Source organism: Ascidiella aspersa, chromosome 1, assembly GCF_963924565.1.
Source record: "Ascidiella aspersa chromosome 1, kaAscAspe10.2, whole genome shotgun sequence".
NCBI lineage: Eukaryota > Metazoa > Chordata > Ascidiacea > Phlebobranchia > Ascidiidae > Ascidiella > Ascidiella aspersa.
The window spans coordinates 29,064,879-29,089,453 of NC_139447.1; the positions used below are offsets into that span (position 1 = coordinate 29,064,879).

The window sequence follows — 24,575 nt, forward strand, 5'->3', positions numbered from 1 at the left end:
TCAGCTAGTCAAAATTTAATGTATTATCTAATTTTATAACAACAAAAAAATAATTCGCTGCGAACAGGATTCGAACCTGTGCGGGAATATCCCATTGGATTTCGAGTCCAACGCCTTAACCACTCGGCCATAGAAGCACTAAATAAGTGCGTTAGTCAGCTAGTCAAAATTTAATGTATTATCTAATTTTACAACTACAAAAAAAATAATTCGCAGCGAACAGGATTCGAACCTGTGCGGGAATATCCCATAGGATTTCGAGTCCATCGCCTTAACCCCTCGGCCATCGCAGAACTGATTAAGTGCGTTGGTCAGCTGGTCAACATTTAATGTATTATCTAATTATTATGAAAACAAACTAATTCGCTGCGAACAGGATTCGAACCTGTGCGGGAATATCCCATTGGATTTCGAGTCCAACGCCTTAACCACTCGGCCATCGCAGCACTGATTAACGCCGGCTGGTCAACATTTATTGTATTATCGGATTTTATAAAAAATAATTCGCTGCGAACAGGATTCGAACCTTTGCGGGAATATCCCATTGGATTTCGAGTCCAACGCTTTAACCACTCGGCCATAGAAGCACTAAATAAGTGCGTTAGTCAGCTAGTCAAAATTTAATGTATTATCTAATTTTACAACAACAAAAAAAATAATTCGCAGCGAACAGGATTCGAACCTGTGCGGGAATATCCCATAGCACTTCGAGTCCATCGCCTTAACCCCTCGGCCATCGCAGCACTGATTAAGTGCGTTGGTCAGCTGGTCAACATTTAATGTATTATCTAATTATTATGAAAACAAACCAATTCGCTGCGAACAGGATTCGAACCTGTGCGGGAATATCCCATTGGATTTCGAGTCCAACGCCTTAACCACTCGGCCATCGCAGCACTGATTTAGTGCGTTGGTCAGCTGGTCAACATTTAATGTATTATCTAATTATTATGAAAACAAACTAATTCGCTGCGAACAGGATTCGAACCTGTGCGGGAATATCCCATTGGATTTCGAGTCCAACGACTTAACCACTCGGCCATCGCAGCACTTATTAAGTGTGTTAGTCAGCTAGTCAAAATTTAATGTATTATCTAATTTTATAACAACAAAAAAATAATTCGCTGCGAACAGGATTCGAACCTGTGCGGGAATATCCCATTGGATTTCGAGTCCAACGCTTTAACCACTCGGCCATCGCAGCACTGATTAAGTGCGTTGGTCAGCTGGTCAACATTTAACGTATTATCTAATTATTATGAAAACAAACTAATTCGCTGCGAACAGGATTCGAACCTGTGCGGGAATATCCCATTGGATTTCGAGTCCAACGCCTTAACCACTCGGCCATAGCAGCACTTATTAAGTGCGTTAGTCAGCTAGTCAACATTTAATGTATTATCTAATTTTACAACAACAAAAATAATAATTCGCTGCGAACAGGATTCGAACCTGTGCGGGAATATACCATTGGATTTCGAGTCCAACGCCTTAACCACTAGGCCATCGCAGCACTGATTAAGTGCGTTCGTCAGCTGGTCAACATTTAATGTATTATCTAATTATTATAAAAACAAACAAATTCGCTGCGAACAGGATTCGAACCTGTGCGGGAATATCCCATTGGATTTCGAGTCCAACGCCTTAACCACTCGGCCTGCGCAGCACTGATTAAGTGCGTTGGTCAGCTAGTCAAGATTTAATGTATTATCTAATTTTACAACAACTAAAATAATAATTCGCTGCGAACAGGATTCGAACGTGTGCGGGAATATCCCATTGGATTTCGAGTCCAACGCCTTAACCACTCGGCCATCGCAGCACTGATTAAGTGCGTTGGCCGGCTGGTCAACATTTATTGTATTATCGGATTTTATAAAAAATAATTCGCTGCGAACAGGATTCGAACCTGTGCGGGAATATCCCATTGGATTTCGAGTCCAACGCCTTAACCACTCGGCCATCGCAGCACTGATTAACTGCGTTGGTCACCTGGTCAACATTTAATTTATTATATAATTTTACAACAACAAAAAAAATAATTCGCTGCGAACAGGATTCGAACCTGTGCGGAAATATCCCATTGGATTTCGAGTCCAACGCCTTAACCACTCGGCCATCGCAGCACTAATTAAGTGCGTTCGTCAGCTGGTCAACATTTAATGTATTATCTAATTATTATAAAAACAAACAAATTCGCTGCGAACAGGATTCGAACCTGTGCGGGAATATCCCATTGGGTTTCGAGTCCAACGCCTTAACCACTCGGCCATCGCAGCACTGATTAAGTGCGTTCGTCAGCTGGTCAACACTTAATGTATTATCTAATTATTATAAAAACAAACAAATTCGCTGCGAACAGGATTCGAACCTGTGCGGGAATATCCCATTGGATTTCGAGTCCAACGCCTTAACCACTCGGCCATCGCAGCACTGATTAAGTGCGTTGGCCGGCTGGTCAACATTTATTGTATTATCGGATTTTATAAAAAATAATTCGCTGCGAACAGGATTCGAACCTGTGCGGGAATATCCCATTGGATTTCGAGTCCAACGCCTTAACCACTCGGCCATCGCAGCACTGATTAAGTGCGTTGGTCATCTGGTCAACATTTAATTTATTATATAATTTTACAACAACAAAAAAACTAATTCGCTGCGAACAGGATTCGAACCTGTGCGGAAATGACCCATTGGATTTCGAGTCCAACGCCTTAACCACTCGGCCATCGCAGCACTGATTAAGTGCGTTCGTCAGCTGGTCAACATTTAATGTATTATCTAATTATTATAAAAACAAACAAATTCGCTGCGAACAGGATTCGAACCTGTGCGGGAATATCCCATTGGATTTCGAGTCCAACGCCTTAACCACTCGGCCATCGCAGCACTGATTAAGTGCGTTGGTCAGCTAGTCAAGATTTAATGTATTATCTAATTTTACAACAACTAAAATAATAATTCGCTGCGAACAGGATTCGAACGTGTGCAGGAATATCCCATTGGATTTCGAGTCCAACGCCTTAACCACTCGGCCATCGCAGCACTGATTAAGTGCGTTGGCCGGCTGGTCAACATTTATTGTATTATCGGATTTTATAAAAAATAATTCGCTGCGAACAGGATTCGAACCTGTGCGGGAATATCCCATTGGATTTCGAGTCCAACGCCTTAACCACTCGGCCATCGCAGCACTGATTAACTGCGTTGGTCATCTGGTCAACATTTAATTTATTATATAATTTTACAACAACAAAAAAAATAATTCGCTGCGAACAGGATTCGAACCTGTGCGGAAATATCCCATTGGATTTCGAGTCCAACGCCTTAACCACTTGGCCATCGCAGCACTAATTAAGTGCGTTCGTCAGCTGGTCAACATTTAATGTATTATCTAATTATTATAAAAACAAACAAATTCGCTGCGAACAGGATTCGAACCTGTGCGGGAATATCCCATTGGATTTCGAGTCCAACGCCTTAACCACTCGGCCATCGCAGCACTGATTAAGTGCGTTCGTCAGCTGGTCAACACTTAATGTATTATCTAATTATTATAAAAACAAACAAATTCGCTGCGAACAGGATTCGAACCTGTGCGGGAATATCCCATTGGATTTCGAGTCCAACGCCTTAACCACTCGGCCATCGCAGCACTGATTAAGTGCGTTGGCCGGCTGGTCAACATTTATTGTATTATCGGATTTTATAAAAAATAATTCGCTGCGAACAGGATTCGAACCTGTGCGGGAATATCCCATTGGATTTCGAGTCCAACGCCTTAACCACTCGGCCATCGCAGCACTGATTAAGTGCGTTGGTCATCTGGTCAACATTTAATTTATTATATAATTTTACAACAACAAAAAAACTAATTCGCTGCGAACAGGATTCGAACCTGTGCGGAAATGTCCCATTGGATTTCGAGTCCAACGCCTTAACCACTCGGCCATCGCAGCACTGATTAAGTGCGTTCGTCAGCTGGTCAACATTTAATGTATTATCTAATTATTATAAAAACAAACAAATTCGCTGCGAACAGGATTCGAACCTGTGCGGGAATATCGCATTGGATTTCGAGTCCAACGCCTTAACCACTCGGCCATCGCAGCACTGATTAAGTGCGTTGGCCGGCTGGTCAACATTTATTGTATTATCGGATTTTATAAAAAATAATTCGCTGCGAACAGGATTCGAACCTGTGCGGGAATAACCCATTGGATTTCGAGACCGACGCCTTAACCACTCGGCCATCGCAGCACTGATTAAGTGCGTTGGTCAGCTAGTCAAGATTAATGTATTATCTAATTTTACAACAACTAAAATAATAATTCGCTGCGAACAGGATTCGAACCTGTGCGGGAATATCCCATTGGATTTCGAGTCCAACGCCTTAACCACTCGGCCATCGCAGCACTGATTAAGTGCGTTGACCGGCTGGTCAACATTTATTGTATTATCGGATTTTATAAAAAATAATTCGCTGCGAACAGGATTCGAACCTTTGCGGGAATATCCCATTGGATTTCGAGTCCAACGCCTTAACCACTCGGCCATAGAAGCACTAAATAAGTGCGTTAGTCAGCTAGTCAAAATTTAATGTATTATCGGATTTTATAAAAAATAATTCGCAGCGAACAGGATTCGAACCTTTGCGGGAATATCCCATTGGATTTCGAGTCCAACGCCTTAACCACTCGGCCATCGCAGCACTGATTAAGTGCGTTGGCCGGCTGGTCAACATTTATTGTATTATCGGATTTTACAAAAAATAATTCGCTGCGAACAGGATTCGAACCTGTGCGGGAATATCCCATTGGATTTCGAGTCCAACGCCTTAACCACTCGGCCATCGCAGCACTGATTAAGTGCGTTGGTCATCTGGTCAACATTTAATTTATTACATAATTTTACAACAACAAAAAAAATAATTCGCTGCGAACAGGATTCGAACCTGTGCGGAAATATCCCATTGGATTTCGAGTCCAACGCCTTAACCACTCGGCCATCGCAGCACTGATTAAGTGCGTTCGTCAGCTGGTCAACATATAATGTATTATCTAATTATTATAAAAACAAACAAATTCGCTGAGAACAGGATTCGAACCTGTGCGGGAATATCCCATTGGATTTCGAGTCCAACGCCTTAACCACTCGACCATCGCAGCACTGATTAAATGCGTTGGCCGGCTGGTCAACATTTATTGTATTATCGGATTTTATAAAAAATAATTCGCTGCGAACAGGATCGAACCTGTGCGGGAATATCCCATTGGATTTCGAGACCGACGCCTTAACCACTCGGCCATCGCAGCACTGATTAAGTGCGTTGGTCAGCTAGTCAAGATTAATGTATTATCTAATTTTACAACAACTAAAATAATAATTCGCTGCGAACAGGATTCGAACCTGTGCGGGAATATCCCATTGGATTTCGAGTCCAACGCCTTAACCACTCGGCCATCGCAGCACTGATTAAGTGCGTTGGCCGGCTGGTCAACATTTATTGTATTATCGGATTTTACAAAAAATAATTCGCTGCGAACAGGATTCGAACCTGTGCGGGAATATCCCATTGGATTTCGAGTCCAACGCCTTAACCACTCGGCCATCGCAGCACTGATTAAGTGCGTTGGTCATCTGGTCAACATTTAATTTATTACATAATTTTACAACAACAAAAAAAATAATTCGCTGCGAACAGGATTCGAACCTGTGCGGAAATATCCCATTGGATTTCGAGACCAACGCCTTAACCACTCGGCCATCGCAGCACTGATTAAGTGCGTTCGTCAGCTGGTCAACATATAATGTATTATCTAATTATTATAAAAACAAACAAATTCGCTGAGAACAGGATTCGAACCTGTGCGGGAATATCCCATTGGATTTCGAGTCCAACGCCTTAACCACTCGACCATCGCAGCACTGATTAAATGCGTTGGCCGGCTGGTCAACATTTATTGTATTATCGGATTTTATAAAAAATAATTCGCTGCGAACAGGATTCGAACCTGTGCGGGAATATCCCATTGGATTTCGAGACCGACGCCTTAACCACTCGGCCATCGCAGCACTGATTAAGTGCGTTGGTCAGCTAGTCAAGATTAATGTATTATCTAATTTTACAACAACTAAAATAATAATTCGCTGCGAACAGGATTCGAACCTGTGCGGGAATATCCCATTGGATTTCGAGTCCAACGGCTTAACCACTCGGCCATCGCAGCACTGATTAAGTGCGTTGGCCGGCTGGTCAACATTTATTGTATTATCGGATTTTATAAAAAATAATTCGCTGCGAACAGGATTCGAACCTGTGCGGGAATATCCCATTGGATTTCGAGTCCGACGCCTTAACCACTCGGCCATCGCAGCACTGATTAAGTGCGTTGGTCAGCTAGTCAAGATTAATGTATTATCTAATTTTACAACAACTAAAATAATAATTCGCTGCGAACAGGATTCGAACCTGTGCGGGAATATCCCATTGGATTTCGAGTCCAACGCCTTAACCACTCGGCCATCGCAGCACTGATTAAGTGCGTTGGCCGGCTGTTCAACATTTATTGTATTATCGGATTTTATAAAAAATAATTCGCTGCGAACAGGATTCGAACCTGTGCGGGAATATCCCATTGGATTTCGAGACCGACGCCTTAACCACTCGGCCATCGCAGCACTGATTAAGTGCGTTCGTCAGCTGGTCAACATTTAATGTATTATATAATTATTATAAAAACAAACAAATTCGCTGCGAACAGGATTCCAACCTGTGCGGGAATATCCCATTGGATTTCGAGTCCAACGCCTTAACCACTCGGCCAGCGCAGCACTGATTAAGTGCGTTGGTCAGCTAGTCAAGATTTCATGTTTTATCTAATTTTCAACAACAAAAAAATAATTCGCTGCGAACAGGATTCGAACCTGTGCGGGAATGTCCCTTTGGATGTCGAGTCCTACGCCTTAACCACTCGGCCAGCGCAGCACTGATTAAGTGCGTTGGTCAGCTAGTCAAAATTTAATGTATTATCTAATTTTACAACAACAAAAAAAATAATTCGCTGCGAACGGGATTCGAACCTGTGCGGGAATATCCCATTGGATTTCGAGTCCAACGCCTTAACCACTCGGCCATCGCAGCACTGATTAAGATGGTTGGTCAGCCAGTCAACATTTTATGTATTATCTAATTATTATGAAAACAAACTAATTCGCTGCGAACAGGATTCGAACCTGTGCGGGAATATCCCATTGTATTTCGGGTCCAACGCCTTAACCACTCGGCCATCGCAGCACTGTTTAACGCGTTGGTCAGCTGGTCAACATTTAATGTATTATCTAATTTTACAACAAAAAAAATAATAATTCGCTGCAAACAGGATTCGAACCTGTTCGGGAAAACCCCATTGGATTTCGAGTCCAACGCCTTAACCACTCGGCCATCGCAGCACTGATTAAGTGCGTTGGCCGGCTGGTCAACATATAATGTATTATCGGATTTTATAAAAAATAATTCACTGCGAACAGGATTCGAACCTGTGCGGGAATATCCCATTGGATTTCGAGTCCAACGCCTTAATCACTCGACCATCGCAGCACTGATTAAGTGCGTTGGTCAGCTGGTCAACATTTAATGTATTATGTAATTTTTGCAACAACAAAAAAAATAATTCGCTGCTAACAGGATTCGAACCTGTGCGGGAATATCCCATTGGATTTCGAGTCCAACGCCTTAATCACTCGACCATCGCAGCACTGATTAAGTGCGTTGGTCAGCTGGTCAACATTTAATGTATTATGTAATTTTTGCAACAACAAAAAAAATAATTCGCTGCTAACAGGATTCGAACCTGTGCAGGCTTATCCCATTGGATTTCGATTCCAACGCCTTAACCACTCGGCCAGCGCAGCACTGATTAAGTGCGTTGGTCAGCTGGTCAACATTTAATGTATTATCTAATTTTACAACAAATTAATAATAATTCGCTGCGAACAGGATTCGAACCTGTGCGGGAATATCCAATTGGATTTAGTGTCGAACGTCTTAACCACTCGGCCAACGCAGCACTGTTTAACGCGTTGGTCAGCTGGTCAACATTTAATGTATTATCTAATTTTACAACAACAAAAATAATAATTCGCTGCGAACAGGATTCGAGCATGTGCGGGAATATCCCATTGGATTTCGAGACCAACGCCTTAACCACTCGGCCATCGCAGCACTCATTAAGTGCGTTGGCCGGCTGGTCAACATTTAATGTATTATCGGATTTTATAAAAAATAATTCGTTGTGAACAGGATTCGAACCTGTGCGGGAATATCCCATTGGATTTCGATTCCAACGCCTTAATCACTCGACCATCGCAGCACTGATTAAGTGCGTTGGTCAGCTAGTCAACATTTAATGTATTATGTAATTTTTGCAACAACAAAAAAAAATAATTCGCTGCGAACAGGATTCGAACCTGTGCAGGCTTATCGCATTGGATTTCGATTCCAACGCCTTAACCAGTCGGCCATAGAAGCACTAAATAAGTGCGTTGGTCAGCTGGTCAACATTTAATGTATTATCTAATTATTATGAAAACAAACTAATTCGCTGCGAACAGGATTCGAACCTGTGCGGGAATATCCCATTGGATTTCGAGTCCAACGCCTTAACCACTCGGCCATCGCAGCACTGTTTAACGCGTTGGTCAGCTGGTCAACATTTAATGCATTATCTAATTTTACAACAAAAAAAATAATAATTCGCTGCAAACAGGATTCGAACCTGTTCGGGAAAACCCCATTGGATTTCGAGTCCAACGCCTTAACCACTCGGCCATCGCAGCACTGATTAAATGCGTTGGCCGGCTGGTCAACATTTAATGTATTATCGGATTTTATAAAAAATAATTCGCTGCGAACAGGATTCGAACCTGTGCGGGAATATCCAATTGGATTTCGAGTCCAACGCCTTAATCACTCGACCATCGCAGCACTGATTAAGTGCGTTGGTCAGCTGGTCAACATTTAATGTATTATGTAATTTTTGCAACAACAAAAAAAATAATTCGCTGCTAACAGGATTCGAACCTGTGCAGGCTTATCGCATTGGATTTCGATTCCAACGCCTTAACCACTCGGCCAGCGCAGCACTGGTTAAGTGCGTTGGTCAGCTAGTCAAGATTTAATGTATTATCTAATTATTATGAAAACAAACTAATTCGCTGCGAACAGGATTCGAACCTGTGCGGGAATATCCAATTGGATTTAGTGTCGAACGTCTTAACCACTCGGCCAACGCAGCACTGTTCAACGCGTTGGTCAGCTGGTCAACATTTAATGTATTATCTAATTTTACAACAACAAAAATAATAATTCGCTGCGAACAGGATTCGAGCCTGTGCGGGAATATCCCATTGGATTTCGAGTCCAACTCCTTAACCACTCGGCCATCGCAGCACTCATTAAGTGCGTTGGCCGGCTGGTCAACATTTAATGTATTATCGGATTTTATAAAAAATAATTCGCTGCGAACAGGATTCGAACCTGTGCAGGCTTATCGCATTGGATTTCGATTCCAACGCCTTAACCAGTCGGCCATAGAAGCACTAAATAAGTGCGTTGGTCAGCTGGTCAACATTTAATGTATTATCTAATTATTATGAAAACAAACTAATTCGCTGCGAACAGGATTCGAACCTGTGCGGGAATATCCCATTGGATTTCGAGTCCAACGCCTTAACCACTCGGCCATCGCAGCACTGGTTAACGCGTTGGTCAGCTGGTCAACATTTAATGTATTATCTAATTTTACAACAAAAAAAATAATAATTCGCTGCAAACAGGATTCGAACCTGTGCGGGAAAACCCCATTGGATTTCGAGTCCAACGCCTTAACCACTCGGCCATCGCAGCACTGGTTAAGTGCGTTGGCCGGCTGGTCAACATTTAATCTATTATCGGATTTTATAAAAAATTGTTCGCTGCGAACAGGATTCGAACTTTTATGTAAATAAACTGAAATGAAATAGTTTGTTAAATCACTCCTTCATTCTTACAAAAATATCGGCTAACATATGAGCTGAACCCAATCAATACCAGTATTTATGTAGGGGTGTAATATCGAACGTGCATATTATCGGAAAACTGACATATCGTTCCACCTCTACTTAAAACAACACTGAACTTATCTTAACACCTTGGCTAGTTAAATACTAAATGATGGACTTTGAAAGTTTGTTTTGTGCAACTTGACGTGATTGGTAGGTGCAACTGACAAAATAAAACGCAACGCAACCGACAAATTTGGCTATAAATAAAATATATCCAATATGACAAAAACATATGCACACAGCGATGTATAAATAAAGGGAACTAAAACGTCAAATACGGTAGCAGCATATGGGAACTTTACCGGTAAATATCGAAGCATTCAGTAAAAGCGGTTCATGGTATATCAGTTCGATTGCACAACGGATCTAAAGCAATATAATGACTCACTTGTTATCGTAAAATAAAAATAGGGCGAGTGTACGCGAGTATACTAGTGTAGATTAGCCTTTCATGAAGGGGTGCTTTCCGCCGACTTCAACAACATAACAACTAAGCACCAACGGAGAAACTGGATAAAAAATAATGTTTAAACGACAAAAAGTGTTTTACATCCTTAAAGATCAGGTAAGCAAAAATAGTACAGGTTTTAATCACAGTAGACGATACAACAATGCTTTATCGATGAAATTCCGCCAGCACGTCGAAGGCCTTGCTGTACACTACTAACAACTATGTTTATCATTTCCAATACGCCGGTTTATTGTTATGCCAACCAGCCGCAATATGCCATGTGTATTGCGTGACTGAAAAGTCCACAGAGAAAAACGATTATTGCATTCTCGTGAAGCCACAAAACACAGGCGCGAGACAGCGCGATGTCTCCAAAGGCTGCCTTACAATTGTAGAGCAAGGATATCCTACAATTTCCGTCTAGGAAAATGCGACCAACGAAAGGCGACGACTTTAGGTGAGACAAGTCACTTCACTACTCTCGTCGACGCCGAGTCGCCAATCAAGCTTTCCAGGTTCAGTGGCGAGGTTTGCCAAAGATGTTTCTCGTGCTGGTGCTCCTGCTTTTTAATACTGCTCGAGTTCCGCGGCTTCGGGCCAGCGTTTGCGCGGCGCGAATGAACGCGAGCCAGCATCCACTGCCAGCGGCTCACTGCCGTGTTGTCGTATTGCGACTGGGCTTTACTGCTGCCCGCTCCAGCCTCATCACCCAGCAGCCAGGTGAGGCGCAAGCTTTGTGCCGCCGCGCGCCTAAACTTGGACACTGTTAAGCAGTAGAGGGCAAAGTTGAGGGCCGAGTTGGTGATGCCGCTGAGGGCCGCCAGAGAGCTGATGTGCGAATCGTCGTCACACTGGTGCGCATGCGCGTCGACATGCGAGAGTAGGATTAAAACCTGGGGAAGCCAGAGCACAACAAAGGTTCCGCACACTGCCAGCATCATCACCTAGGAAAGAATAGTAAACATGGATACAATTAAAAAACTGAATCAAACGTAGTGGCATAATACTCAGCAGGTAAAGATGCTTTGTCGGGGCTTGGTCATTTAAAAGTAGCTAAGTGCGCTGGCTTTGAATTTTTTTTTTATCAGTGCGAGCAACATAATATTACCACTTTGACAAGAAAAAAATTCGCAGTGTTTTTATGATCCTTGGTTTTTCATTTACATGCTTATTATGGTATACACCATGATGAATATATTCAACAAGAAATACGTCGAAAGTTAGGGAACTTTTACTTAACTACCAGATCAATTTATTTGAGGTACACAAACTGAAGTCTGTCTGATCAGTCGAGTCGGCCATCATAATATTCCTCCAAACAATTTGACCTCAAAACTCGGTTTACCGATTGTTGTGCCACAAAACGACTTTCTCGAACGGAAAGCGTTTGTAGACATGGCGATTTATTAAATTTTCCGCACGTTTTGTTAAGTGTTATTATACTTGTTAACAAAAAAAATTGCATCGTTCGCATAGTAAACTTCACGCACAACTGTTCGCATATATTGAATAGAGAAGTAGTCGTCAAGAGGATTTTGAGTTGGATTAACAACGAGCATTCTATACCATCCTACCGTTATCCTGCGGTTTAGTCGCTGTCGACCATTAAATCCGACGGATGCGCTGTCGTTCGTTCTGTCGCAGTTCAGCTTCCAGAAGACGGCCGAGTTAAGAAGGATGAGGACACAGTAGGGCAGAAAAAATGTGAGGACAATGTGGAAGATGATGTTGATGACAAAGGCGATGTCCTCCGTCATGTAAGCGGCCATCGAGCAGCCATTTATGATCCTGATGAAAAATTGCACTTGTTTATCATTTGAATCGAACCCTTCTTAATTGTACATCGCTGATCGCTAGGAATGCCGATATTTTATATTTTATTTCGGTGCCGATACCCGATATTTTCGACAAAAAGTATCGCGATTCGAATCGATACCAACTGACGTTCCTCCATGATCCAACCATCAAATTAAGTGAAATTAGAACATTCAAAGGAGTTGCTTTCAGGTTATTAGGCCTAAATTTGGTTTGGGGTTAGGAAATTTAGTTGCCTTCAGTTGTTAACCATCTTTCATTTTCGATAAATTTATCTTTGAAGTTTGAATCGTTGAGTTGCATCGAAAATTATAACTGACAGTTATATGATAATTTTGTATCGGATATCACCCGAGTATCGGACGAGTGCCGATACTATCTCTTGGCATCGGATATCGACCCCATCCGTTATTATCGGACATTCTTACTGATTGCTTTACTTCATCAGATTAAAAAAGTAGCACAAATTAGTCTAAACTATAACTGTTGTCCAACTGTTCACGTCTATAGTCGCGGGTTGCATCCAAGCCTTCTTTTTTGAAAAGCAAACTGTGTAGCCGCTCAATTTTATGAAAATCGCTCGACCGCCTAAGCTATACCGTGTGTGTATAAATTATTTATTTTTGGTATTGTAAAAGCGGTTTAGCAACATGATTTGACAAATGGAAACCGTATAAGAAGCGCAAGTATCTTTGTTCAAGGATTTTAACTCAATTTCACAAAAAGACTTTAACTCATTTGCATTAGCCGTTAACATAAAGGCATATCTTAGTTTGCAATTGGTATAACCGATCACCTTAAGGTTTTGTTGGGCAAAATACCACACTATACAAGCAACTATAGAATAGCAATTTAATTAGCAAAGGATTTTTATAATCGCTAAAAATGCGAAACTATTACCAATGAATATTGGTAAATATAATAACATTTATTCCTGCCATGTTCATAATTGAATTAATTAAATAATATCGTAGTTTAGTCTTCTATAAAGATATGAGTGGCAGAGATCAAACACCGAGATTGAAACATTTTTTGCTGTGCGATTTAATTGCATTGGCAAAAACGTTCTTTGAACTACAATATTATGAAAAAAACGTCGATAAAGAAAAGCATTTAAGTAAAATGTGAAACTAGATATTTAACTAAACGTATGTAGGTATCGCACCAGTTTTCTCCAAAATAGATTTTAAATAACCGGCAATTGTAGGCTATTTCACTCATATTATCTCTCGAGTCATAATAAAAATACAAAATTTGAGTTAAACCGGCTAATAAATAAAACAACCTCCATACGGCCAAGGGCCAGGCTTAGAAAACCCTGTCCCAGTTGAACTTCTAGAAATATGACAAGAAAACTTGGGTCTCACTCGAGCTTAATGTTATGGCGGTCAATGAACTCCGGAGTGAGCAGTTCTTGCAGGTCGCTCGAGTTTTCTCGGGACGTGTTGAGGTAAGGCCAGACCATCGATTCGACGCTGCTTCGATCCGGGTGCAAACAGTCGTAGGGCGAAACAAGTGTCTCGCTGATGTTAAGCGGAACCATCACTGGAACGCCGCTGTTTAAACAGAGGCTGACGTTCTGACCGCAGTCTTTGGGAGGGAGGGATATCAGGTAGGTGTGCACGTCATTGAGGGTGATGGTCCTGCGGATTGGGCCGACCGCCAGAAAGGGAGTGGCGAGACCAAATGACAACACGAATACGGAGACGACGACCTGGAAATCAATTAAAAAACTCAAAAAAGAGAGATAAATATTTTGCCACAATAAGGTATCTCCAGTCTCCTAATTCGAATGAGCAAACTTAACTTAACTTAGGTTTCCGACCTTTGGTTCAAGCCATACTCTTTACATTCAATGTTTAACGCAACCTTTAAAACTTTTAAATACAACTGGACCAAATTTTAATTATATGTTTCCAACAGAATATTTTTACTTAAAAACACAGTTGCTTTTCTTGGCAATTACCTTTATCTTGACATTAATATCAGATTTCGCGTTGCCTGGTTTGTTGAAACAAATTAAGAACAAACCTAACTTAAATATTCTTAAGACTTTCTTGTCTTAGTCAAAGTCAGTCAATAATAAGTTCTAGTCATTTAAAAGAGAAATATATATTTCGCCACAAAATAAGACATCATAAGTCTCTTATTTCAAATAATTAAACCTTACTTAACCTAGGTTTTCGACCTTTGGTTCATAGCTATAATTTTATTCCACATTCACGCATGCTACTCTCCTATCCAAATCTTTAATGAAACCTTTGAAGCGTTTGAATAAAAACTTGACCAATTTTAAATTACTCGTTTCAAAGAGAATATTTTTACCCAAATGGCAACAGCTGTAACAAACAGTTACTTTTCGCGACAATTACCATTATTTTAACATTAATATCAGCCTTTGTGTCAAAAAATACTTTCTAAAAGCGATATGTAGCGTTGGAAAATACCTGCTTTGCCTTTTCTGGCTGGTGTTTCAGCTCGCGGTATAGAAAGGGGAAACATACCGCCACCAGGCGGTCTAGTGCCATCACCACCAGCAGCCACACGGAGGCGTTGTGCGACGCGTGCATGAATAAGCGGTGCCACCGGCACATGTACTTTTCGTACCAGCGGCCGGCCTCGATCGGGGTATAGAACCACGCAATCACCACGTACCTGCAAGTGATGTAGGCGATCGTACAATGATGCACAATATGATAAGTAACACTGGCCTAAACTTAAAAAACGAAAAAGCAGGCGACAAAGTTGAGGAAGAAAAAAAGTTAAAATCTCAGTCATTAACCTTGCTTTTAATTTTGATGCTATTATATTCGACACAACGTGATGCGCAACAGTGAGATTTCTAAGAAAATTTGTTTTCCTTATTAGGGAGTTCCGATAAAAATCAAAACAGTTGCGAGTAAAAAAAAAGCATAAATGCCATTTAAAAATAAGTGATATTTTAATAAAAAAAGATTGCAACGTGAAACTTAGTAATCTAAGAAGATAGGGAGATAGGTCTGACAAAAAGGCATGAAAATTCAATTCAATTGTCCCATACCCTCTTCTTACAGTTTAGGATAGGAAGAAGATAGGATATGATTTTATTTCGAAAGTAAAAAATGAAAATCGTCGAAATCAAAATGTTTTGCAATATTTGACATTCCCCGAAACAGCGAAAGACCATAAGGTTCATCTAGTCAGCTGAAAAAAAAGCGGTGTTCGTGTTTTTTCGTCACCAACCTCAAAATTCCGGTAAAGAAAAGCAGGCCGTTGTCGGCAGCGGCGAGCGCGATGATGTAGACGCGGTAAGTGTCCGAGAGGATTTTGTTGCGTCCCTTGCGCTTCGGCGCCAGCAGGAAGATAGAGAAAGAGTTTCCTGAAAGAGGGAATCGTTAATAAAGCATGAGACTTGTTTAGAGCAGTGCTCTTCAACCTTTTTTTGGTTTGGTGAACCCTTAATGTTGTTGTGACGAACTCATGCACCCTGTTTTAAATGTTTGTGATGCACCCTTGTATACCTTTTCGTAGTGGTGTGCCCCACGCATATTTTGGTGTACCCTAGGGTGCTCCGTGCACACCGGTTGAAGAGCACTTGTTTAGAGCATTCGTATTTAGTGCGATTTGGCTTGTATACGTGTTATTTTGTTGTTAAAGAAAACAATGCGACACATTTGAGTGACAACCCTTATTTTTAATTAGCTTGCGTTTATAAAACTGGGAATGGAAAATAAAGAAAGAAAGTCAATATTCCAATTAACACTTTTTGACAAGCCTTAGTGATCAATGAAAGCACGTGAAGTGGTGCATATATTTATATAACTAATCTCGAAGCTGTTAAGGTCTTGCCGCGTTACAATCCAAACTGTTTTAAGCGGTCGATAAACGTGTGTCAAAAAACAAATTCGGAGGCTGCGGTGCTGGTATTACGGTCGGATTGCATAAGCACTCAATTATAAAAGCCTTCTATACTGGTGTGTTTGCACTTTTAGGGGATTTAGCAGTAATGTAAATTCAGATTGTGCGTAGTAATAAATATTGTGTTCTTGGCACGAATATACAAATACTGTAATAAACTCAAATGAAATGAGTTGCATTCATTGAGAATAACAAAAGATAAGTAATTTTTAAATACTATAATTACCATCCTAAAGTTATATTATTATAGTTTACGTGCTAAACCTAATTTTATTTGGAAATATCGATTGATGACTGTATAGGATTATCCAAATCTCCTAAAAAAATTCCAGTCGTCCGTTCCGATACCAAATTACGCCAAGATTGTTGTCAAAGGAGCCATTTTAATTACATCAAAATCGAGTATTTTGTATGTTATTGGCAGCGGTGTTACCCAAAGCATCAGTTAAGTATCAACTCTTAAAAGGTAAATCGGCTCCGGTTCGATATAATTGGCAATTTGGAATTACGACCTAACACCAAAATGAACACCAAACACACTTTATCCCCAATTGACAAAATAGTAAGGTGTTCTCGTGGAATTAAAATAATGCGTCCTGCGGCCTGGACTATTATCCCGCTTCGGTGTTTATTGATGACGTGCAGATGATTGCGGCACTTAAAGCGTTATAAATATTAATTTGTCTGTAGGCTTGAATATTTAATGAAGACGTGCCTGGGCGGCGAGCGCTTTCTTGTGACAAGCAGTTCTGGATTTAACAAGTGTAGGTCGAGCGTCGCGCTAAAGATCAGACCAACACGACCACAGCAAAAATTTAGTACCACACGTAAACAGGGACCTTGTTTGAGGAGCAAAGGACTACCCAAGGTTTTAAAGTAAATTGTCCCGCGCAACGCTCAGTTTCCTTCTAGTCGTAAACATAAGCGGAGTACACAAAAGCATTCTATAGTCGATTTACAGCGCACGAGAACTTTTCGTACATCTATGAAGCAGTGGGGGATAGACCTATCCGTACCTGTAGGTTTTTTTACAATCGTAAAAACACTTTTAAATTAAATGGCTTTTTTTAGTTACAACTAAATTCCAAAATGAACATTATAGGTTGTAAAAATAATGTGCACACAGAGTTAAATGTTACGACAAATATATTCTTCTTTCAAAATTCTGCTGTCCAACATCAACGACAAACTTGTCATAGTGGATCGAAGGAGCTGATACTTAAATCAGTCAACCTTTTAACTTGTGCAAATACTGAGTATATACTTAAGGTTTTATTGCCCGACTTGGGTGAAGAATCAATTAGGAATATATAAATTTGCCAGGCATATCATGCAAAATCGGTGTTCGTATCGTCTAATCTAAACTATAAAGGTAGATTAAAAATAAAGTTGGGCACAATTTCTGCCTCACATCGGTGATATTGACCCGTCAGAAATCAGACGAAGGGTAGTAAATAATGTTTTTTGTATATTTTTTATATTTTAAATAAAAAGTGAAAAGAATTCTATATTTTTAATTGAAAATTGTGAGTGATTGGGAGCTTAAATAGTACACCCTATCAGGTTAAACGCAATAATGACAGGTGCATATTGAGGTGACATACTCCAAACAATAAGTGTCTATTAAATGTCTTACCTAAATTTAAACAGCTGTAGCCGTATACGTATAATCACAAAATAGCTGAAAATCTTATAATCGGCAAAGTAAAAATAAAATCAAACCGCTATAAACATAAAAATCAGAAAAAGCGCAGGATTCCTTGCTCGTGAAATTATTTATTTTTGGCGAATTCGTTGCACACGTTTAAACTATGCGTTGTCAATAAATAAGGGATTTTCAACGTTCAGAATCAGAAGCAGTCAATCCTCTTAACATTTTATCGGTCAAGCCTGTGACGAAGTCATTTTATAGCTTGCTTTTCAGTACAATAAGGCTACAACGACGTGTATGCCAAACAGTGGCCAAGCTATTGCCAACTTCTTAAATACTGAACAAAATAATCAAAACATTGATTATATAGAATAATTACAACTAAGATAATTAACAAGCGTGAGATTAAAACTAAAACAAAATCTTCACATCACTATGACATTGGTCGAAAAGTTTGTATGGTGCAGATTAATTTAAAACAAAAACATGATAGCAATAAGTGTATAGGTAGATAAAAATAATGCTGAACAACCAAAGTTTAATTTAACATTTTTTTTACTTTTTTTAAACAAATTACATTATTAACAAAAATTGGTACACTTTCATCAAAATTCGATAGTGACTTAGGCTTATAGTTTATTTTTGTGTAAAAATCTCTATTTTTTTTATCGATTATTCGGGGATTCGCTAAATTGCATTGCTTGGCGAAAGGCTTTCGAATGTTAGTCGCATTGAACACAGGCCTTGAAAGCTAATTAACTGTCTTCACGTTGAAAGCGATTTACAGATAAAAAACTATCGGGCCCACAGGCAACTTGAACACTAAATAAACCTAAACGTCAAAAATATGGTCTGTTTTTTGATATACTTTTGGTTTAAACAGATGCAGGAGATTTGCAAAACAAACAAATATTAAACAGGTTGTTATTTGGCGACATTAGGATTAGGTTGAAAAGTGGTCGCACGTGGGGAAGTCGAGTTACAACAGCCTGACCAGCATTGTAAACAAAGCCTTGCATACATTTTCTTCTTTTGTCTTTGGCAATGTACACTTGCAAGCTGGCGCACTTGTCACGGTCGTACCTGGCCCAAACCCTACGCCTGCGTTGTAGGAAGTGAGTGACTGTTTTAGCTTGGCCTCTTTAACTACTTCCTACAACTGTGCCATGTTGACGTATTTCGGTAGTTTCAACATAAATTGCTGTTGAAACTTTATTTATAGGGCCTGTTGTCTTACACCTTATTGTTGTACTGAATGGGATTCAATGCGATCCTCTGTTTGACACGAATCTTCAGTAGCTTGTGTGGTAATCGACTGCGACGGTTTTGAGATGGCGTTCGTTTGATTTAATATCGATAACGACTTTCGGTTTAATTTATGTTATTTATAAACACCACATAAGCGCAAGTTCATATTGTTTATGCGCGACGTATTGAACGCAATAAACTGCTATAGTTATTTTCTATAGCAGGTAAACGCAATAAACTGCTATAGTTATTTTCGAAGACATTGTCCTTTTTAAACAAATGATGGAGACCAAGTTTAAACAATGAATCGGCTTTTATAAAGGACAGTCTAACGTCTTTAGCGGTTAAGACTCCATCAAGGTCAATTAAAAATGGATGTGAAGGGAGTCGTTAATCGAATTGTAGCAGCAGCGACCGAACTAACTAATCTGGCATTTAACACAATTGCATTTGTAGCGACTATGTAATTGCATTATTAGCTAGCCAGTGTTGTGAATGCGATAATTAAAGAAATGTGGTATCGAATTATTTGGCGAAACTGTGGCATCGGCAAACAATTCAAAATTTAAAATATATGAAATTTTGACATGCTATACGATTAATAGGCTGTCCTCAATCAGATCTGGCGACAAATGTATGACATAATTAAAAACAAACCAAACATTTGTTTTATGTTTAAATAGCTTATCTATCGTTCGCCTATAAAATCGTAAACTTTCGTTTGAGGCATTATAGTGGTCTGAATGACAAATTTTAATGGTTGGAAAGATGTATTATGCGTGGAAAGAGAATTGTGTTGTACAAACATTACAGTTGCCTCACATCAGGGTTTCTTAAAATTTGACCGTGAACAACCTTGCCCAATTTTCCACTAATAATTAAGGTAACACAGCATAGGCGCCAAAATTTCGAAATTCAAGGGCGTTATTTTTTAGAGAGGGCAAAATTGCTTTTTATTTTAACATCTTTGCCCACTATCACTCAACCAATTTCACGTTTTAAAACCTTATTTTCGCTCCTTTCGGCTAAACTAAATATAACTTGATGCATAAAACACAAAAAAAACCATATAGTTTGGGATTCTATGGCATCCTGTCTATATGGTAATTCAGGAAAGTTTTAAACAGTTTTGGTTAACTAAGACAGTGATAAAAAAAATATTTTTTATACGTTTATTGATAGCTCGGTCGAATTCCAGGGCGTTTTGATGCCTTATGAGAAATCCAGGGCGCCTAAAAATGCTCTGCACACCCACGTTCGGCGCCTATCTAACACAGTAGATCACCAGCGCGTGAAAAGCTTATTAGCAGGATCAAATGGCTTAAAGAAAACTGCCCTTAACTAAGATTCTATTTTTTGATCAGCGACGGACTGGATGATAACTACTGTTCATATAACTTATTTAAAATTAGAAACACTTTGGCTTCCCAGTAGCGAAAACATTCTCTTAAAAAATCACCCGTAACAAGAAAAAATCACCCGTAACCAACAACAACAAGCGGTGCCGATTACCGAATCTTTCAGGCGTCCTCTAACTTCTAAAAGGTATGACAAAAGAGATCCACACTCCACAGGTTCTAACTATACTTGAGTTTTATAAATATACAAAATCATGTTTGTCTGGTATATATATTTTTCGCCTATAGTTGCAATTATATTGTACCGAAGAAGATTGCCCGAATAGACGGTGGAAACTTTGATACTTTGATAAAAAAATTGCCGGAAGAAAAATTTTACAAGTTAAACAATGCCTGGCAGCAACAGCATATTCATACAAAATTCTAATGGTTTTAACCAACCAAAAACGAAAAGGGCGCGATTTATTGCCCTGTCCCAGTTTAGCAATTTAATCAAAAAAAGCTTGCTTACCTAATATTCCGATGACAGAAATCACAATGAACATGCACATGATGTAAATCGGCCTGGTGTGAGTTAGTTGGCATTGTGCCATTGCCACGGGCGACGGGGTCGCCATGTCGTCCACCATATTTGTGACGTCACAGTCTGCCTATAGTTATCACCCTAAGCCTGAAAATTTGATCACAAACTTTTGTTGAGGAGCTTTTAACGTAACGTGCATTTCCCTAAATACGTAGTTCAACTTCGCAGTTTTGGAAAGAGCTGGAAAATTGACAGGTATGTCTCTGCTAAAACTGATCAATACTTAAAGACTCAAAACCCCGTCTCCCTAACAACTTTCTCCCAATTCGTTCTAAACGTTGCACCAGGCAAAGTTCTTGGGCATGTCGATTACGAAACTTGCAAAAAAGTTATTAAACTAAAAAGCCGCAGCCTAAGAGATAGCTCCAGTTTCTGTCTGAAACTTCTTTAATGAACACTCAAAACACATGGACTATTATTAAAAAGAGCTTTTAAAGCTGCAAAAATGCAGAAACTGCATTCGGCCAACACTGTTTTAAGCCCTCGGCACGACGCGTTTAGAATCTTTCTTTCTTTCCTTGAAAATTGACTGGGATAACAAGTGACCGACAGCAGACGGCGGTCGACGGGTAGCGTTGCATAAGCGGACTTATTTTCGTCACCGCTGCTTTAGCTCCCCTCTTCGAACCACGAGAGACACGCAGATTGATAAGGGTTTTGACAGCCTACGTAAGTTGTGGGCAAAAGCGACCTTTCAAGGCGTGGTTCCTGTCGGCGGTTGAAGGGCTTTTGCGATGCGAATCGAAACCGCGATTGCGATAGAGCAGCAGCATTAACGGGGAGCCCATCGCTACGCCAACCGGTCATGTTGTAGGGTTTTTTTTCCGTGCCATGGTGCGAGCACACAAAGGAAAGTGCCAAATAACCAACTCGCGCCATTAATAAATAATATACGGCGTTGTGGGGAGTAGCGTTTGCGGCGATTTTGCGACTTTTGTTGCTTTGCAAGTTATTCGCAACCGTCTATTGTGCTTTTGCAGTGGTCTGTCGAAATTTGAATACTTCAGTCCTTAATTTATTTGAAAAAACATAGCCAACCCTTAAAATATTCTGCATATAGACCTGTCGCTGTAAAAAATAAATCCAAAACATTAAATTCGACATATGATCAACCAACAGTGAAGGTGATCCATTGGGACTCTGGGATTCCAACCCACATTTAACACGCATTAACTGTTTTACGCATTAATTATTATTACATGGAATGCAATTTCGTTTACTCAATACAAACAACCACACCCGGCTGTTAAACTTTTAAATGTTTTCCTAAAAGTTACAAAATCGTAGGTCAATTCAACTCTACTGAATTGACCTAGCTGCACTGAGTTTAAATATAGACTCCGACGTGGACTACCACTAAGCCACTGAGGGAATCTAAAAAAGACAAACGACTGATTTTTAGCGATCACCTGACTCCCTTTCACGACACTTAATCGTCCATCATATCGGGTTTGATTATCTCGATCGGAAAACGAAGAAGGAAAAAAAAACGCAATGCTCCATAAAGTTAAGGCTCGTTGCGATTTACTTATCCCTGGTATTTTATTTCAACAAATATAGCGTTTCTGGTTCAAAACTCTTAAGCGAAAACATTTCAATTGGCACAGACAAAATAACTCTTGATAGTTTTTATGGGCTTGAATGCCAAGAAGGTTTATCGAACTAAGTTGAACAAATTAACTAGATTGCGGCCATTTGAGTTAAGGGGACAATAAAGAAGAACCTCTCATATCGATTATGTTTCAACAAGGCTAAACGCACCTGTCAGTGAAGGCCGAAAATCAAACCACAGTGGACAAAGCCTAATCGATGAGGCTCACAACGCTTCGTCTGTTACCAATCCCAAGGCGCCATACATTTAGAAAATGTCGCATTACGTCCACTTAAGCCCGTTTTCGCGGTTCCTTTTGTTGTTCTGACTCTTTTGCGGCTTTATTCATAACGCGCATGTGCTGGGTCAAGCCACGTGCTGGTCGATATTAAAAATCAGACCTAATTACTGACTGTAGGTTTAAGAATCTAAATATATCGTTAAGTTATTAATACACAACACAGCTAACGGTGATCTGGTCATGTAGGGGTGTCCATTATCAGATTGGCGCCAATACTCGACAACAAGAACTTGGATGCTATACGGTTCCAATAACTGTCTGATATAGGTTTTCAAATTATAAAAAAGTCATTTTTGTAATTTGCAACCAAAAGAAGCGTTTTTTTTAGCTCAAAGCGCAATATTTTACCATTTGGTAAATCAACAGTAAAGCTTCCCGTTGGTAAATAAAATTACAGCTCAACAAAAATCAACTTTACATTTGCACATTTAGAGTTCATTATTTTTTTTCATATTAACCATATTAGTGCCGTCATTTAAAATTGTATCGGACGGTCAACTCTTGCCTCAAAATATAGAGTTAGCGGTATCAAAATAATCTCTATATCAAGGTAATTCTTGCAGCAAAAAACAAACAAAAACGCAACAAACCAGGTCGAAACGCACAGCGTCCATGAATGTGGGAATTGTGCATAGTCCAGCTGACGGCTGATATCCATAACATCCTCGACTGACCCCTCTACGCTGACTTTGATTGGCCGCTTTGTCGCGCAATTTTCCGTAGCGAATCTGTGCCCGGCCTGAGTAGTATGGCGGTCGGCGTTTCGTCAAAGAACCGTTCAATATTTAAAAGGTGCCGGATTATTGACGACGGGCGCTGCTACGCAACGTCGGTTTACGGAAGTTCCCTATAGGGACTGGTGTTTGCAGATACGTCTTTTTGCAGGTTCTTTAGTACAACTATACATTCGCTAGTTGAACAACAATAATGGATTCGATACAATTTTGATTAAAACATGCCACACCATTTTCATCAAAACTTGGTAAAACAAAAATATTTAACCTATCATACAATGCTCACAATGCTTACAATGACATTAACAGTGAGCCATATTACCCGTTTTAGTTTTGTTCTAAAGGTAATAATGGCTCACAAAAATGTAGTTCCAGCTAAAAAAAATACCGCTGCATTAAGTCGCCTGTTGGGGCTAAAACACTTGCCTTTAGTTATAAATAGATGCATCGCCATAAGAACGAGTAACTGATACTACTACGACGATTCGATATACTATCTACGACTATCCGATATTATCGAGCACACTAGTTTTAACTGTGTTCGTATAGTGATACGATTTACTTCCAGGACACACTAGTTTCATAAAGCTCGAAACGCTATTTGTATTTAACCCTTTAACTGCTGAATTCTTTTTCGCTAAATCTCAAGTTTTGACCGGGTGCTGCTTTATGACTTCTGCTGCAAAAGTCTTAGAAGATAACCAATAAGTTTCTCTGGCAAAGTTGTTCCTCTTGAATTTTTCTACAAGTTGGGTGAAAAATATTTTTTGATGACGTCATCACAAAATCGATGACGTCACTTAGAAATGTATTTTTATAAAAAAAAAAACAACTTTTAAACA

The 24,575-nt window shown here is 39.9% G+C and overlaps 1 protein-coding gene and 50 non-coding genes across 51 annotated transcripts; all 51 read right to left on the minus strand.

Moving 5' to 3' along the window:
• Positions 1 to 55: 55 nt before the first annotated feature.
• Positions 56 to 137, minus strand: Trnas-cga (transfer RNA serine (anticodon CGA)). The gene has a single exon. It is a non-coding gene; the product is annotated as a tRNA-Ser (tRNA).
• Positions 138 to 364: 227 nt separating this feature from the next.
• Trnas-cga (transfer RNA serine (anticodon CGA)) lies at positions 365 to 446 on the minus strand. The gene has a single exon. It is a non-coding gene; the product is annotated as a tRNA-Ser (tRNA).
• A 368-nt stretch (positions 447 to 814) lies between these two features.
• Positions 815 to 896, minus strand: Trnas-cga (transfer RNA serine (anticodon CGA)). The gene has a single exon. It is a non-coding gene; the product is annotated as a tRNA-Ser (tRNA).
• Positions 897 to 967: 71 nt separating this feature from the next.
• Positions 968 to 1,049, minus strand: Trnas-cga (transfer RNA serine (anticodon CGA)). Its single transcript has one exon. It is a non-coding gene; the product is annotated as a tRNA-Ser (tRNA).
• Positions 1,050 to 1,122: 73 nt separating this feature from the next.
• On the minus strand, positions 1,123 to 1,204 carry Trnas-cga (transfer RNA serine (anticodon CGA)). The gene has a single exon. It is a non-coding gene; the product is annotated as a tRNA-Ser (tRNA).
• A 71-nt stretch (positions 1,205 to 1,275) lies between these two features.
• On the minus strand, positions 1,276 to 1,357 carry Trnas-cga (transfer RNA serine (anticodon CGA)). Its single transcript has one exon. It is a non-coding gene; the product is annotated as a tRNA-Ser (tRNA).
• A 74-nt stretch (positions 1,358 to 1,431) lies between these two features.
• Trnas-cga (transfer RNA serine (anticodon CGA)) lies at positions 1,432 to 1,513 on the minus strand. Its single transcript has one exon. It is a non-coding gene; the product is annotated as a tRNA-Ser (tRNA).
• A 71-nt stretch (positions 1,514 to 1,584) lies between these two features.
• On the minus strand, positions 1,585 to 1,666 carry Trnas-cga (transfer RNA serine (anticodon CGA)). Its single transcript has one exon. It is a non-coding gene; the product is annotated as a tRNA-Ser (tRNA).
• A 74-nt stretch (positions 1,667 to 1,740) lies between these two features.
• Positions 1,741 to 1,822, minus strand: Trnas-cga (transfer RNA serine (anticodon CGA)). The gene has a single exon. It is a non-coding gene; the product is annotated as a tRNA-Ser (tRNA).
• A 66-nt stretch (positions 1,823 to 1,888) lies between these two features.
• Trnas-cga (transfer RNA serine (anticodon CGA)) lies at positions 1,889 to 1,970 on the minus strand. The gene has a single exon. It is a non-coding gene; the product is annotated as a tRNA-Ser (tRNA).
• Positions 1,971 to 2,044: 74 nt separating this feature from the next.
• Trnas-cga (transfer RNA serine (anticodon CGA)) lies at positions 2,045 to 2,126 on the minus strand. The gene has a single exon. It is a non-coding gene; the product is annotated as a tRNA-Ser (tRNA).
• Positions 2,127 to 2,197: 71 nt separating this feature from the next.
• Positions 2,198 to 2,279, minus strand: Trnas-cga (transfer RNA serine (anticodon CGA)). The gene has a single exon. It is a non-coding gene; the product is annotated as a tRNA-Ser (tRNA).
• A 71-nt stretch (positions 2,280 to 2,350) lies between these two features.
• On the minus strand, positions 2,351 to 2,432 carry Trnas-cga (transfer RNA serine (anticodon CGA)). Its single transcript has one exon. It is a non-coding gene; the product is annotated as a tRNA-Ser (tRNA).
• Positions 2,433 to 2,498: 66 nt separating this feature from the next.
• Positions 2,499 to 2,580, minus strand: Trnas-cga (transfer RNA serine (anticodon CGA)). The gene has a single exon. It is a non-coding gene; the product is annotated as a tRNA-Ser (tRNA).
• Positions 2,581 to 2,654: 74 nt separating this feature from the next.
• Trnas-cga (transfer RNA serine (anticodon CGA)) lies at positions 2,655 to 2,736 on the minus strand. The gene has a single exon. It is a non-coding gene; the product is annotated as a tRNA-Ser (tRNA).
• Positions 2,737 to 2,807: 71 nt separating this feature from the next.
• Positions 2,808 to 2,889, minus strand: Trnas-cga (transfer RNA serine (anticodon CGA)). Its single transcript has one exon. It is a non-coding gene; the product is annotated as a tRNA-Ser (tRNA).
• A 74-nt stretch (positions 2,890 to 2,963) lies between these two features.
• Trnas-cga (transfer RNA serine (anticodon CGA)) lies at positions 2,964 to 3,045 on the minus strand. Its single transcript has one exon. It is a non-coding gene; the product is annotated as a tRNA-Ser (tRNA).
• Positions 3,046 to 3,111: 66 nt separating this feature from the next.
• On the minus strand, positions 3,112 to 3,193 carry Trnas-cga (transfer RNA serine (anticodon CGA)). Its single transcript has one exon. It is a non-coding gene; the product is annotated as a tRNA-Ser (tRNA).
• A 74-nt stretch (positions 3,194 to 3,267) lies between these two features.
• On the minus strand, positions 3,268 to 3,349 carry Trnas-cga (transfer RNA serine (anticodon CGA)). The gene has a single exon. It is a non-coding gene; the product is annotated as a tRNA-Ser (tRNA).
• Positions 3,350 to 3,420: 71 nt separating this feature from the next.
• On the minus strand, positions 3,421 to 3,502 carry Trnas-cga (transfer RNA serine (anticodon CGA)). Its single transcript has one exon. It is a non-coding gene; the product is annotated as a tRNA-Ser (tRNA).
• A 71-nt stretch (positions 3,503 to 3,573) lies between these two features.
• On the minus strand, positions 3,574 to 3,655 carry Trnas-cga (transfer RNA serine (anticodon CGA)). The gene has a single exon. It is a non-coding gene; the product is annotated as a tRNA-Ser (tRNA).
• Positions 3,656 to 3,721: 66 nt separating this feature from the next.
• On the minus strand, positions 3,722 to 3,803 carry Trnas-cga (transfer RNA serine (anticodon CGA)). The gene has a single exon. It is a non-coding gene; the product is annotated as a tRNA-Ser (tRNA).
• A 74-nt stretch (positions 3,804 to 3,877) lies between these two features.
• Trnas-cga (transfer RNA serine (anticodon CGA)) lies at positions 3,878 to 3,959 on the minus strand. The gene has a single exon. It is a non-coding gene; the product is annotated as a tRNA-Ser (tRNA).
• Positions 3,960 to 4,030: 71 nt separating this feature from the next.
• On the minus strand, positions 4,031 to 4,112 carry Trnas-cga (transfer RNA serine (anticodon CGA)). Its single transcript has one exon. It is a non-coding gene; the product is annotated as a tRNA-Ser (tRNA).
• A 66-nt stretch (positions 4,113 to 4,178) lies between these two features.
• On the minus strand, positions 4,179 to 4,260 carry Trnas-cga (transfer RNA serine (anticodon CGA)). Its single transcript has one exon. It is a non-coding gene; the product is annotated as a tRNA-Ser (tRNA).
• A 73-nt stretch (positions 4,261 to 4,333) lies between these two features.
• Positions 4,334 to 4,415, minus strand: Trnas-cga (transfer RNA serine (anticodon CGA)). Its single transcript has one exon. It is a non-coding gene; the product is annotated as a tRNA-Ser (tRNA).
• A 214-nt stretch (positions 4,416 to 4,629) lies between these two features.
• Trnas-cga (transfer RNA serine (anticodon CGA)) lies at positions 4,630 to 4,711 on the minus strand. Its single transcript has one exon. It is a non-coding gene; the product is annotated as a tRNA-Ser (tRNA).
• Positions 4,712 to 4,777: 66 nt separating this feature from the next.
• Positions 4,778 to 4,859, minus strand: Trnas-cga (transfer RNA serine (anticodon CGA)). Its single transcript has one exon. It is a non-coding gene; the product is annotated as a tRNA-Ser (tRNA).
• A 74-nt stretch (positions 4,860 to 4,933) lies between these two features.
• Positions 4,934 to 5,015, minus strand: Trnas-cga (transfer RNA serine (anticodon CGA)). The gene has a single exon. It is a non-coding gene; the product is annotated as a tRNA-Ser (tRNA).
• Positions 5,016 to 5,086: 71 nt separating this feature from the next.
• Positions 5,087 to 5,168, minus strand: Trnas-cga (transfer RNA serine (anticodon CGA)). The gene has a single exon. It is a non-coding gene; the product is annotated as a tRNA-Ser (tRNA).
• Positions 5,169 to 5,388: 220 nt separating this feature from the next.
• Trnas-cga (transfer RNA serine (anticodon CGA)) lies at positions 5,389 to 5,470 on the minus strand. The gene has a single exon. It is a non-coding gene; the product is annotated as a tRNA-Ser (tRNA).
• Positions 5,471 to 5,536: 66 nt separating this feature from the next.
• Positions 5,537 to 5,618, minus strand: Trnas-cga (transfer RNA serine (anticodon CGA)). Its single transcript has one exon. It is a non-coding gene; the product is annotated as a tRNA-Ser (tRNA).
• Positions 5,619 to 5,692: 74 nt separating this feature from the next.
• Positions 5,693 to 5,774, minus strand: Trnas-cga (transfer RNA serine (anticodon CGA)). Its single transcript has one exon. It is a non-coding gene; the product is annotated as a tRNA-Ser (tRNA).
• A 71-nt stretch (positions 5,775 to 5,845) lies between these two features.
• Positions 5,846 to 5,927, minus strand: Trnas-cga (transfer RNA serine (anticodon CGA)). Its single transcript has one exon. It is a non-coding gene; the product is annotated as a tRNA-Ser (tRNA).
• Positions 5,928 to 5,993: 66 nt separating this feature from the next.
• On the minus strand, positions 5,994 to 6,075 carry Trnas-cga (transfer RNA serine (anticodon CGA)). The gene has a single exon. It is a non-coding gene; the product is annotated as a tRNA-Ser (tRNA).
• Positions 6,076 to 6,148: 73 nt separating this feature from the next.
• Positions 6,149 to 6,230, minus strand: Trnas-cga (transfer RNA serine (anticodon CGA)). The gene has a single exon. It is a non-coding gene; the product is annotated as a tRNA-Ser (tRNA).
• A 66-nt stretch (positions 6,231 to 6,296) lies between these two features.
• Positions 6,297 to 6,378, minus strand: Trnas-cga (transfer RNA serine (anticodon CGA)). Its single transcript has one exon. It is a non-coding gene; the product is annotated as a tRNA-Ser (tRNA).
• Positions 6,379 to 6,451: 73 nt separating this feature from the next.
• Trnas-cga (transfer RNA serine (anticodon CGA)) lies at positions 6,452 to 6,533 on the minus strand. The gene has a single exon. It is a non-coding gene; the product is annotated as a tRNA-Ser (tRNA).
• Positions 6,534 to 6,599: 66 nt separating this feature from the next.
• On the minus strand, positions 6,600 to 6,681 carry Trnas-cga (transfer RNA serine (anticodon CGA)). Its single transcript has one exon. It is a non-coding gene; the product is annotated as a tRNA-Ser (tRNA).
• A 71-nt stretch (positions 6,682 to 6,752) lies between these two features.
• Positions 6,753 to 6,834, minus strand: Trnas-cga (transfer RNA serine (anticodon CGA)). Its single transcript has one exon. It is a non-coding gene; the product is annotated as a tRNA-Ser (tRNA).
• Positions 6,835 to 7,062: 228 nt separating this feature from the next.
• Trnas-cga (transfer RNA serine (anticodon CGA)) lies at positions 7,063 to 7,144 on the minus strand. Its single transcript has one exon. It is a non-coding gene; the product is annotated as a tRNA-Ser (tRNA).
• A 71-nt stretch (positions 7,145 to 7,215) lies between these two features.
• On the minus strand, positions 7,216 to 7,297 carry Trnas-cga (transfer RNA serine (anticodon CGA)). Its single transcript has one exon. It is a non-coding gene; the product is annotated as a tRNA-Ser (tRNA).
• Positions 7,298 to 7,370: 73 nt separating this feature from the next.
• On the minus strand, positions 7,371 to 7,452 carry Trnas-cga (transfer RNA serine (anticodon CGA)). The gene has a single exon. It is a non-coding gene; the product is annotated as a tRNA-Ser (tRNA).
• Positions 7,453 to 7,518: 66 nt separating this feature from the next.
• Trnas-cga (transfer RNA serine (anticodon CGA)) lies at positions 7,519 to 7,600 on the minus strand. The gene has a single exon. It is a non-coding gene; the product is annotated as a tRNA-Ser (tRNA).
• A 1,001-nt stretch (positions 7,601 to 8,601) lies between these two features.
• On the minus strand, positions 8,602 to 8,683 carry Trnas-cga (transfer RNA serine (anticodon CGA)). Its single transcript has one exon. It is a non-coding gene; the product is annotated as a tRNA-Ser (tRNA).
• Positions 8,684 to 8,756: 73 nt separating this feature from the next.
• On the minus strand, positions 8,757 to 8,838 carry Trnas-cga (transfer RNA serine (anticodon CGA)). Its single transcript has one exon. It is a non-coding gene; the product is annotated as a tRNA-Ser (tRNA).
• A 66-nt stretch (positions 8,839 to 8,904) lies between these two features.
• Positions 8,905 to 8,986, minus strand: Trnas-cga (transfer RNA serine (anticodon CGA)). Its single transcript has one exon. It is a non-coding gene; the product is annotated as a tRNA-Ser (tRNA).
• Positions 8,987 to 9,369: 383 nt separating this feature from the next.
• Trnas-cga (transfer RNA serine (anticodon CGA)) lies at positions 9,370 to 9,451 on the minus strand. Its single transcript has one exon. It is a non-coding gene; the product is annotated as a tRNA-Ser (tRNA).
• Positions 9,452 to 9,670: 219 nt separating this feature from the next.
• Positions 9,671 to 9,752, minus strand: Trnas-cga (transfer RNA serine (anticodon CGA)). The gene has a single exon. It is a non-coding gene; the product is annotated as a tRNA-Ser (tRNA).
• A 73-nt stretch (positions 9,753 to 9,825) lies between these two features.
• Trnas-cga (transfer RNA serine (anticodon CGA)) lies at positions 9,826 to 9,907 on the minus strand. The gene has a single exon. It is a non-coding gene; the product is annotated as a tRNA-Ser (tRNA).
• Positions 9,908 to 10,243: 336 nt separating this feature from the next.
• Positions 10,244 to 21,188, minus strand: LOC146169615 (putative G-protein coupled receptor 139). Its single transcript, XM_083389300.1, has 6 exons — positions 21,036 to 21,188; positions 15,593 to 15,728; positions 14,818 to 15,025; positions 13,738 to 14,084; positions 12,130 to 12,343; positions 10,244 to 11,499 (listed from the first exon to the last, which is right to left on the minus strand). The coding sequence occupies exons 1-6, from the start codon at positions 21,151 to 21,153 to the stop codon at positions 11,023 to 11,025; spliced, it is 1,500 nt and encodes a 499-aa protein (XP_083245426.1). The 5' UTR covers positions 21,154 to 21,188; the 3' UTR covers positions 10,244 to 11,022.
• Between the last annotated feature and the right edge of the window lie 3,387 nt (positions 21,189 to 24,575).